Source organism: Papio anubis, chromosome 3 (assembly GCF_008728515.1).
Source record: "Papio anubis isolate 15944 chromosome 3, Panubis1.0, whole genome shotgun sequence".
Lineage (NCBI taxonomy): Eukaryota > Metazoa > Chordata > Mammalia > Primates > Cercopithecidae > Papio > Papio anubis.
In genome coordinates, this window is record NC_044978.1 from 1,714,694 (window position 1) to 1,725,927 (window position 11,234).

Here is an 11,234-nt window from a genome sequence, read left to right on the forward strand (position 1 = left end):
GACAGAGAGACTCCATCTTAAAACAAACAAACAAACAACACACACCTGCAGGGACAGATCACTGAAGACAGCGAGCCTAGTGCAGACCACCAGCCGAAAGAGCTCCCCTCAGCCGCCACCCCTTCCTAACAAACCCTGACTTTTCTTTTTTTTTTTTTTGAGATGGAGTTTTGCTCTTGTTGCCCAGGCTGGAGTGCAATGGAGCGATCTCTGCTCACTGCAACATCTGTCTCCCAGGTTCAGGCGATTCTGCTGCCTCAGCTTCCTGAGTAGCTGGTATTACAGGCATGCGCCACCACGCCCGGCTAATTTTTGTATTTTTAGTAGAGATGGGGTTTCTCCACATTGGTCAGGCTGGTCTCAAACTCCCGACCTCAGGTGATCCACCCGCCTCAGCCTCCCAAAGTGCTGGGATGACAGGCGTGAGCCACCGCGCCCGGCCTGCCCTGACGTTTTGAGGTAAGAGGAGGGTAGGCTCTTTGGCCTTCCAGAGATTGAAAGCCTTCAATCGCAGAACATCGCAAAAGCCCAGAAAAGAACCTTATATACAGTGCGGTATAGTCGCTTGGCGTCCCCTGCCGTGATACATTTACTGAATAGAGACTTTACTCTGACCTTTTAACATATTAACGGAAGGTTCCAGCCTCTTGTGATTATGGAAACGTGAATGGTATGACGATATTCACACAAATCTTTGCAGTGTTCTGAATTATACTTATGTATATAAGTATATATAAGCCTTCCTGAGCACAAACACTGCAGGCTCGTGGGATGGGAAGGAAAATGGCTTTTGGGAGAAGGATGAGGCCTGAGCCCTTTCACCCGCCCTGGAAAGATGTGCCTGTGCCTTGGTTTCCCAGACGGATTTGAGTTGCCCCAGCCTGCAGAGCTCTGCACGGAGGACAAAGACACATTCGAACAGCACAGTTTTTCAGAGTCAAATAATTAAATACACTTGAAAAAGTGACATCTATTTATAAAGTGCGGCCTATGGCAGTAGGATTCATGGTAACAGGGTCTCAGTATTTGAGTGACCAGCACATACATGGGGTAGCCTAGAGATTTCATTTAGTTAACGACACAGAATATGATCAGCTCTCTTCTGTTGGGGTTGAAGTCGATCGTGTAATTTGGCTGTTCATAGTGGGATCACGTTAATGGAAACTCTTGGGGGTGGGGTGGGGGTAGGGGAGTTTATTTCAGATCACCTGACATTAATACTGTCGATGCCTTCATCATCTTAATAGTTATGTCTTGGTCTCAGACATCGCCCGCTGTGAAGGCTCAGGGCACGCCCCTCAGACGTGGCTGTTGAGTGAGCAGATGGTGAGAGGGTCTGTGTTTGTCCCCTCATTTGGGAGGCAGGGGGAAAAGATAGGCCTGAGAGCCTCTTGGAAAGAAGCCGGCGGGAAGCTGTAGATGAGGGACTCATCCGTCCCGTTGTAGAATGCTATATGTCCAGACTCATAGTCCAGGAAGACACCAACCTTACACACAGGCTCTCTGACGTGCTGACCCTTCAGAGGGGACGAGACCCAGAGGCTGTAATCGTCTCCGATTTTTAAACCGATCAGTGAGAACAGGTCCCCGGGCGGCTTGGGGAGGTTCCCCTTTCGGCTCACCGAGTCCTTGCAGATGCCCACTTCCCACTCCGTCTTGTTTCCCACCTCCACCTCCCAGTAGTGTCTCCCACTGGTGAAGATCTGAGCGCCCAGCACGGTCGCAGACTGGTCAAATCTCTCCGGGTTGTCGGGTAGCTGCTGTCTGCTTCCCCCGTATTTCACACTCTTCAGATCCTCAGACAACACGAGATAAGCATTGGCTGTGGCTGGGTCCAGCGTTATCTCCGCTGCAAGAGGAGGAAGGAAGAAATTTCCCTTGGGCATGCTTGAAAAACCTCTTACATATGTGAGATTTACGTTGAATTCTTAGTATTTAGTCCTGGTTTTTTAAATCTAATTTAGGGCCGAGCGCAGTGGCTCACGCCTGTAATGCAGCACTTTGGAAGGACGAGCGGGGCAGATCACAAGATCGGGAGTTCGAGACCAGCCTGGCCAACATGGTGAAACCCCATCTCTACTAAAAATACAAAACATAGCCAGGCGTGGTGGCGTGTGCCTGTAATCCCAGCTACTCAGGAGGCTGAGGCATGAGAATTGCTTGAACCCAGGAGGTGGAGGCTGCAGTGAGCCAAGATTACATCACTGCACTCCAACCTGGGTGACAGAGCAAGACTCAGCCTCAAAAAAAAAAAAAAAGTATTTGGTTTAGAACAAAATTTCTGAGTTCCTCTTTCACTGTTCCACAACACATATCACATATCATGAAGCTCCAAATGGAGAGAGAGAAGAGCCTCGTGGAGAAGGAGCTTTGGCCTGCCTGGGGTGGGGAGGAGAATCCCTGTGAGGGAATGGACGTTGCTCTGTTTACAGGACATCTTTAGAGCTCTGAACTGTGTATCCACACAGGGATACCCTTGGTGGTTTGCCTTCATATTAGCCATGGTAGGTTCTGGTTCTTTAATTTGGGTGGGAGAGAAAATAGCACTTACCTTTGGCTGAACTTCTAATGTGCCCAACATTTTCTATACATTATCTCATTTAATCACTGCAAGCATTCTTTTATCATTTTTACAAAACAGAAAACAGGTTCACGAAGGTTAGGAAACTTCACCAAGATTACACAGTTACTGAGTGTTCGAATCACAATCCCTAACCAGCTTTTTTCATTACGTCATGACAAGTACAGCTTCCTGTGAGTTCAGTGCAGCACCCGGGGACCACCTGATGAAGCACACACACACTGTGAACCGACAGTCACATACGGGGCCTCCTTTTTTTTTTTTTTTTTCTGAGACAGAGTTTCACTCTTGTTGCTCAGGTCGGAGTGCAGTGGTACGATTTTGACTCACTGCAACCTCCACCTCCCAGATTTAAGCAATTCTCCTGCCTCAGCCTCCCGAGTAGCTGGGATTACAAGTGTCCGCCACCACGCCTGGCTAGTTTTTTTGTATTTTTAGTAGAGATGGGGTTTCATCATCCTGGCCAGGCTGGTCTCAAACTCCCGACCTCGGGTGACCCACCCACCTCAGCCTCCCAAAGTGCTGGGGTTACCGGGCTACTGTGCCTGGTCAAGGACTCCAACTTTTACTCATTGTCCAGACATGATCAGGTGCCCCAATCATTCCTTTTTTTTTTTTTTTTTTTTGAGACGGAGATTCTCTCTTGTTGCCCAGGCTGGAGTGCAGTGGTGCAATCTTGGCTCACTGCAACCTCTGCCTCCCGGATTCAAGTGATTCTCCTGCCTAGGACTCCCGAGTAGCTGGGATTACAGACGCCCACCATCACACAAACCTAATTTTTTTTGTATTTTTAGTAGAGACGTGGTTTTGCCATGTTGGCCAGGCTGGTCTCGAACTCCTGGCCTCAAGAGATCCGCCCTCCTTGGCCTCCCAAAGTGCTGGGATTACAAGCGTGAGCCACTGCACCCGGCCCCACTCATACCATTTCATGCTTTTATGTATATACCAGATCCCACCATAACTAATTATCTGTGTGATTAATGCCTGTCTCCTCAATTTCATTGAAAATTCTACAAAAGCAAAGGCAAAATTTGCCTTATTTATCATTGTAAGTAAGTGCACAGCCCAACAGCACAGTGCCGGGCCCATGGCAGGGGTTTATTCAACACTCTGGAGTTCAAAGCTCATTAGACCTTCCTCTGAGGGTCAGATTGTCCCCAAGATAAAAGCTGAGAACTAATCCTGACGTCTCTGGGTGTTAGCCAGACTAAACATCTGGAGCATTCTACAAGGACAGTTCGTTGAATGCGCCCTTGCTGGGATTGTAGAATTTAAGTCAGCTTTTATCCTAACGGGAACAGAGCTAGAAACGTAGACACCCCTGCATGAGAGGGTGTGTCTGCATGTGCAAGGTGGGGATGGAAACAACAATGACAAAACCAACAAAGAAAGGACCAGGATTGGCCGGGCGTGGTGGCTCAAGCCTGTAATCCCAGCACTTTGGGAGGCCGAGGCAGGCGGATCATGAGGTCAGGAGATGGAGACCATCCTGGCTACCACGGTGAAACTCCATCTCTACTAAAAATACAAAAAACTAGCCGGGCGAGGTGGCGAGCACCTGTAGTCCCAGCTACTCGGGAGGCTGAGGAGGAGAATGGCGTGAACTCAGGAGGCAGAGCTTGCAGTGAGCGGAGATGGGGCCACCGCACTCCAGCCTGGGTGACAAAGTGAGACTCCATCTCAGAAAAAAAAAAAACAAAAAGGGAAGGACCGGACTTCTTACACAGAAAAAGAAGCCAGACAAAGCCTGAGTCAAGTCTCACTGCTTCTCTCTGCCCACGCTCAGAGACGGTCTGTGGCCCCAGCCCTCCCTGATGTTCCTTGCTGGCCCAGATTCCTTAACCAGGAGCCTAGTGTCAGACAGTGAATGACACTGGCAGAACGACTGCTGAAGTTAATTCTACGAGCCCCGGAGGGGTAACACATCAGGCTGACTTACTGCTGAATTTTCTTAGCATTTCCTTCATTCCCGTGATGCGGCACAGACTCAGCTCTGTGGTGGTGGCCTCTGGACACTGAAGCAAGAGTGGCTCGCTCCTGCAAGACAGCAGACAAGTTCACTCCTCAGCACAGACCGCGTGACCTGCTCCCGCTGGAGAGTCCACCTCATTTCTCCCCCAGCAACAGCGCAGACCTCCGCTCCCCACTCCAAACCGGCCATCAGCACCCCTTCCCCACAGCTTGCATAACTGAACACAGAATGAAAGCCTACCTTTCCAGGGCTCCTCTCACCTCCTAAGGGTAAAAAAGAAAGAAGTTAGCACTGTGCGCTCCGATCATAACACAGACGAAATTCATGTTGCATGCAGTCCTTGCACAGCTCACAGAATCTGCTTCCCATGAGGCACGCCACGAGTGGGAGCACACAGAGCACAGAAAAGGGGTGTGCCGTGGTGAACACAGGATGTTCCTCACAATGACTAGAGAATACTCGGTCCTTTTCTTTTTCTCGTGTCATCAGTTTGTCCAGGGAACCCGTTCTGCAAACAAGCCAACTTGCTGGTCTCATTGACCATCCAGTGAGAGACAGAGATAACAAAGGAAAATGGGCTGGTGACAACTGAGGCTAACCAAGCCTGTGTCGGGTCGGGCTGCTGTGTTTGGAAGGCCCTCAATTAAATAGTAGCATTCTGTGGAACCAGTCTACAAACAGACCTGAAGCTGGGGTTGGATCACGTGGCTTATGTTTAAGAAAGTCCATGGCTGGGCGCGGTGGCTCATGCCTGTCATCCCAGCACTTTGGGAGGCCGAGGTGGGTGGATCACAAGGTCAAGAGATCGAGACCATCCTGGCCAACATTGTGAAACCCCGTCTCTACCAAAAATACAAAAATTAGCCGGGCGTGGTGGCGCACGCCTGTAATCCCAGTCACTCAGGAGGCTGAGGCAGGAGACTCGCTTGAACCCAGGAGGCATAGGGTTCAGTGAGCCAAGACTGCACCACTGCACTCCAGCCTAGGTGACAGTGTGAGACTCTGTCTCAGAAACAAACAAAAAAAAAAGAAGGTCCTGAAGAATGCAGTAGCCTAGAAAGACAGTAGACCAAAGGTGGTGAGAAATAGGAGCCCCCTGCACGGAACAGTGGGGCTCTCCCATCTATTAACTATCAGGCGGGCAGATCGCCCGAGTACCACAGGTGTGAATAATTAAATCAGTGCTGCTGTTAACCCATCCTGTAGATGACAGTCATCTAGACCTAGAGTTCATATCATAATGGTACTTATCGTCATCAGGTCTTTGTGAAGATTAAATTTAATCTGCCCAGCACATAGTAAATACACATTAATAAACTAGAAAAACAATTAACAAAGCTGAGGTTGCAGAGAGGCAAGTACAGAAGAAATTGAACCCACCGTCAGGCTTGTTTGGGATAAGCATTCCTCTGGATTTTTTTTTTCTCTCTCTCTTCTATAAGGCTTTATTGACATACAGAATGTCGATTCTTCAGGAAAACTACTTTTGGACCAGAACTTAGTTTTTAAGATGAATAAAGAAAACATTATTTCCTATGGCTTGAAGTGCTATGAGTTACTATAATTTTTCCTATGACTCTTGTGAATGTTACCCTCACCTCAAGAGATTCTAAAGCCGAGCTTTGACTGGAGGACTCCATCTGTCCGATCATTTTGCTCAGGCCTCTGATTTGCTGGGTCAATTTGATCTCGTTGTTCCTCAGTTTCCTCATGTTCTCTCTCTCTTCCTGTTCTAGTAGCTGGAGTTGCAGCTGCTCCTCTTCCTTCAGGAACTGGTGCATTTTCATGTATTCTGACACAACAACCTGTTTGCAAGTCTTTGTTTCTTCCTGCCAACACACACACACACACGAGATAAAGTTAGTAAGAGAAATGTCCCTGTCTGTAGATGTTTAATCCTTACAAGTCCTAGAGTTTCTTTTTCTTTCTTTTTTTTGAGACAGAGTCTCGCTCTGTCCCCCAGGCTGGAGTGCAGTGGCGCAATCTCGGTTCACTGCAAGCTCCGCCTCCTGGGTTCCCGCCATTCTCCTGCCTCAGCCTCCCAAGCACCTGGGACTACAGGTGCCCACCACCAGGCCCGGCTATTTTTTGTATTTTTAGTAAAGACAGGGTTTCACCATGTTGGCCAGGATTTTCTCAGTGTCTTGACCTGGTGACCCACCGTCCTTGGCCCCCCAAAGTGCTGGGATTACAGATGTGAGCCACCGCGCCTGGCCAAGTCCTAGAGTTTCATGGCAGCAGTTACTGAAACCCAACATATAACACATATATTCTATTGATGCACTCCATCTAGAGGCTGATGTTTTCAGAGGTGTGTGCACTGTAGACACAATAGTGAACAAAACCCAAATCTCCATTCCCAGGAGGCTGTCGTTCTAGTGGAGAAAACCGAAAACGAGTAAGAAGTATGACAGGTAGTGATCAGGACTAGGATACAAATAAAACAAAATTAAGAAAAATTATGAAAAATGCGTTTTCATTTATTCAGTAAATATTTATTCAGTGAAAATAGGTGTCAGATAACCATAAAGGAATATAAATATATACGGCAAACATTCTCACTGAAGAATTAGAAGTCTATGGCCAAGCACGGTGGCTGGCGCCTGGAATCCCAGCACTTTGGGAGACCGAGACACGTGGATCACCTGAGGTCAGGAGTTCGAGATCAGCCTGGCTAACATGGTAAAAACCTATCTCTACAAACATGCAACGCTAGCTGGGCGTGGTGGCACACGCCTGTCATCCCAGCTACTTGGAAGGCTAAGGCAGGAGAATCGCTTGAACCTGGGAGGTGGCGGTTGCAGTGAGCCGGGATCGCACCACTGCACTCCAGCCTGGGCGACAGTGAAACTCCATCTCCAAAAAAAAAAAAAAAAAAAAATGAATTCAAATGCTTTGACTGCCGCAGAGCTCAAATCCACGTCTGTGACCAACCTTGAGGACTTATCAGGTCTCATCTAAACCACTATTTTGCTTTTATATATCTTTCTCTTTATTTCTTTTTAATTTGCATTTTTCCCTCAGTGCTTTTGAGATATTTGTTTTTTAAATTGCTTTCCGTCTTCTGTTATGTGTCTGTAAGTATCACTTATGTTTTAAATAATTCTATGAGAGCCATCATAGAGGAGGCCACGGCACTGTCTAGCTGCACAAAGGAGTCTGCCCAGAGCGGGGGAACTGGAGCTGAGCCTTGAGATTCCAACGAAGACAGTCAGAAGGCGGCAGTCCAGTGTAAGGAAACTACATATCTTAGGGGTGAGACTGGAAACATGTGTCTTTTTTTTTTTTCCTGAAATTTCACTAAATTTCCCTTTAGTCCCCCTCATGGGGTCATATACAAGCACCAAAAGTCAGACAGACACCGACCTGGCACAGTTTCACTCTCTCCTTCTCGTGGGTTAGTACAGCCTGAGCTTCCTTTCTCCTTATACACAAAAGATTCAGGATTTCCTGAAGTTTCTCCTGCAATAGAAACAAACCCTTTGTGGCAAATGAGCAGAGTACTGGGTCATGAAGTGGCTTTGAAGACCGGTAACAGCACAGTACTAGGCCTCTGAAACAAAGGGCAGGCCGGGCGCGGTGGCTCACGCCCGTAATCACAGCCCTTCGGGAGGCCGAGGCAGGCAGATCACTTGAGGTCAGTAGTTCAAGGCCAGCCTGGCCAACATGGTGAAACCCCATCTCTATTAAAAATACAAAAAATTAGCCAGGCATGGTGGCGGGCGCCTGTAGTCCCAGCTACTTGGGAGGCTGAGACAGGAGAATCGCTTGAACCCAGGAGGCGGAGGTTGCAGTGAGCCGAGATCACGCCACTTCTCGCCAGCCTGGGCGACAGAGCATCTCAAAAAAAAAAAAAAAGACAGAAAGAAAATAAAAGAAAAGGGGGGTGTAAGCGGGACTCACACTGGTTTGTGATGTGGTGCTCAGATGGGCACTCCTGACTGTCCCCCATAGAGGACGTTAGGAAAGCTAACGGGGGGAGCCTGTGATGAGTCCTGGGGTTCACGCTGAGCAGCTGTCTTACCCTGTGATGCTCCTCAGCCTCGCTGGAGAGGTGCACTCTGTTTACACCATGGCTCTGGACTGCGAAGACGCTTCCACCCTGCTCGTCATCAGAGAGCGCCTTGGCAGCAGCAGGCATCCTCCCGTAGCTGCTCTGCTCATCCTCGCTCTGCAGCACCTGGGACCGCAGCTGCCTGGCGATGCTGGCCAGTCTCCCCAGACGCTCGTTCGGCTGGAAATGCGGGCCCTCCAAGGTCCTCCAGCACTCAGGACAAGATAAAGGTGTGTTATGTTCCTCCCAGCTCCGGAGGAGACACACCAGACAAAAGCTGTGCCCACACTCGGTGGTCACTGGGCTGCTAAAATAGTCCAAGCAGATGAAACAGGTGAGTTCTTCCCTGAGATTCTCCATCAAATCTGCTGTAGACATTTTCTCGAGGCTGGACATGGGGCAAGGTCACCTCTGTTCTGGGACTAGCAAAGCCCTCCCTACAGTTGCACAGTTTTGAGTAACACGTGGGTGACCTGTTGCTATGTTGTTATTACAAGAAACCCTTACCTCTTCTGTGCCTGATTTCCCCAGCTGACATCCACTGTCCAACACAAAGCCAATTATGACTTAATGTGGAACTCCTGTGCACTGGGCTCCTCACCAGCCCCAAACTTGGAGACTCATCTCTGTGCAAAGCACACATGCTAGAGGCTGAGGGCTCTGGCTTCTAACAGGATTACCATTTCGAGAATTGGTTATTGTCCATAAACAGCACTGTGGAACCATGTGAACGTGTGGGTTTTGGGCTGGAAGTCTGGGTGATTTGGTGTAAACCAGTAAAGAGACTTGAGTTTTGATGATCTCTAATAATATCTGAATTGGAAATTTGGTCCAAATCTTTTGGGAAACTCCGCTAATAAAACCTAGTTTTGAACTGAAAGAAGAAAACTGTAATACATCGTCCTTTTCTCATTCGCCCTTTGTTCTGCTTGACCAAAGCGTAAGTTTTCTGGTCCTTTATTGGGTACTGTGTACTTTTATTTAATTTTATTCATCCCAACAAAATGAGAACTCTTCCACTGGAGTAGTCCTTGGTGTTAGAAGCACCACGGATGGCCAGAGCTGTGTTTCTTATTCTTCGCGGCAGACCCTAGTCCTCACCCACCTGCCACCATGGAAAGCATCTAAAATGACATTGTAATTGGAAGTTGCCTCAAGAGGCTATCCCACTATGGAGCAGATGGAAAGAATGACACTTTAGCATGAATGTAATTTTGCTCACTTATTTTCACCCATTGAAAATTTCCAGACTAGGCCCTTTCAAATCCCTGATTCTCTATCAGTTCTTACTGGACAGAAATGAAGTGTGCAGACTTTTTTTTAAACCTATGAAAAAATAAATACCTAGTGTAGAGAATGTGCACAGTGAACACCGAGATTGGGGCCAAATGCCACAGATTCACTGTGTCCCCTGCTCGGGAGTCAGCTCCCGTCCTGACCCGCCTTCCGCTCGCTGCACGCCGGGAAGTGGTGCCTCAAAAGCTGTTCCTCAAACGCTAGAGCGTTTGACCCCCCCACTCACCCATCACGCCGTGTTTCTGTTTCCGTCCCTCACTCTCCAGCTTGGCAACCTTCGGGGGCGGGTCCGTTACTCAGGTTTTCCCATTCATTGGTTTCTCACTGTCAAGGCTCCGACGGCCGCTTCTCTTCCACTTACCTCCAAGAGGATGTTACATGTTTTCTTACCTTGAACTTTGGGAAAAAGGAGTTTTCTGGCTGAGAATGTTTTTTCCTCACCTTCCTTTCTCCGCGTCAAAACTCACCTTTCTGAAATCATTAATTCAAAATGTTTAAATCCTGTATACATCCTTCGTAAAGCATACGTGAGTTATTAGGATGAGAATTTAAACTATTTTAAAAAAAAAAACAGAGCGAAAGTTACACTACCGTAAAGAGGAAGGGAGGTGGCACCAGGGTGGTGTCGCGAAACCTCTACCGAGATAGCTTCCAGGATACTGACTTGTCACAGCTTCGGAATATTGCTACGAGTTAGTCTTAAGTAAGGCTTGCCAAAAAAAAAAAAAAAAAGTTGGCCGGGCGCGGTGGCTCACGTCTGTAATCCCAGCACTTTGGGAGGCCGAGGTGGGTGGATCACTCGTGGTCAGGAGTTCAAGACCAGCCTGGCCAACATGGTGAAACTCTGTATCTACTAGAAATATGAAAATTAGGCCGGGTGCTATGGCTCATGCCTGTAATCCCAGCACTTTGGGAGGCTGAGGCAAGCAGATCACTTGAGGTCAGGAGTTCGAGACCAGCCTGGCCAACATGGAGAAACCCTGTGTCTACTAAAAATACAAAACTGGCCAGGCGTGGTGGCGCATGCCTGTAATCCCAGCTAGTCAGGAGGCTGAGACAGAAGAATTGCTTGAACCCAGGAGGCGGAGGTTGGGGTGAGGCAAGATTGCACCATTGCACTCCAGCCTGGGCAACAAAAGCGAAACTCTGTCTCAAAAGAAACAATTAAAAATTAAAATTACCGGGTGTGGTGTCGCACACCTGTAATCCCAGCTACTTGGGAGGCTGAGGCAAGAGAATCACTTGAACCCAAGAGGTGGAGGTTGCAGTGAACCAAGATCCCGCCACTGCACTCCAGCTTGGGAGAGAGAGAAAGACTCCATCTCAAAGAA

At 48.3% G+C, this 11,234-nt stretch overlaps 1 protein-coding gene across 2 annotated transcripts; it reads right to left on the bottom strand.

Moving 5' to 3' along the window:
• Positions 1 to 955: 955 nt before the first annotated feature.
• Positions 956 to 10,600, bottom strand: TRIML1 (tripartite motif family like 1). 2 transcript variants are annotated; one of them, XM_003899441.5, is made up of 8 exons: positions 10,495 to 10,600; positions 10,130 to 10,374; positions 8,578 to 8,914; positions 7,920 to 8,015; positions 6,152 to 6,382; positions 4,794 to 4,816; positions 4,521 to 4,618; positions 956 to 1,849 (listed from the first exon to the last, which is right to left on the bottom strand). In XM_003899441.5, exons 3-8 carry the CDS (start codon positions 8,692 to 8,694, stop codon positions 1,299 to 1,301), a joined length of 1,116 nt encoding a protein of 371 aa, XP_003899490.3. In that variant the 5' UTR covers positions 8,695 to 8,914; positions 10,130 to 10,374; positions 10,495 to 10,600; the 3' UTR covers positions 956 to 1,298. The 2 variants fall into 2 exon arrangements, with proteins under 2 accessions (XP_003899490.3, XP_021794746.2); XM_021939054.2 differs by having other exon boundaries at positions 8,578 to 10,374.
• Between the last annotated feature and the right edge of the window lie 634 nt (positions 10,601 to 11,234).

Coding starts and splice junctions, on each gene's coding strand:
- TRIML1 (XM_021939054.2), bottom strand. CDS start 9,003: ATGTCCAGCCTCGAGAAAATGTCTACAGCAGATTTGATGGAGAATCTC. Junction 6,383..7,919: donor AGAGAGTGAAACTGTGCCAG/GTCGGTGTCTGT, acceptor GTGTGTTGGCAG/GAAGAAACAAAGACTTGCAA. Junction 4,817..6,151: donor CGGCTTTAGAATCTCTTGAG/GTGAGGGTAACA, acceptor TTTTACCCTTAG/GAGGTGAGAGGAGCCCTGGA.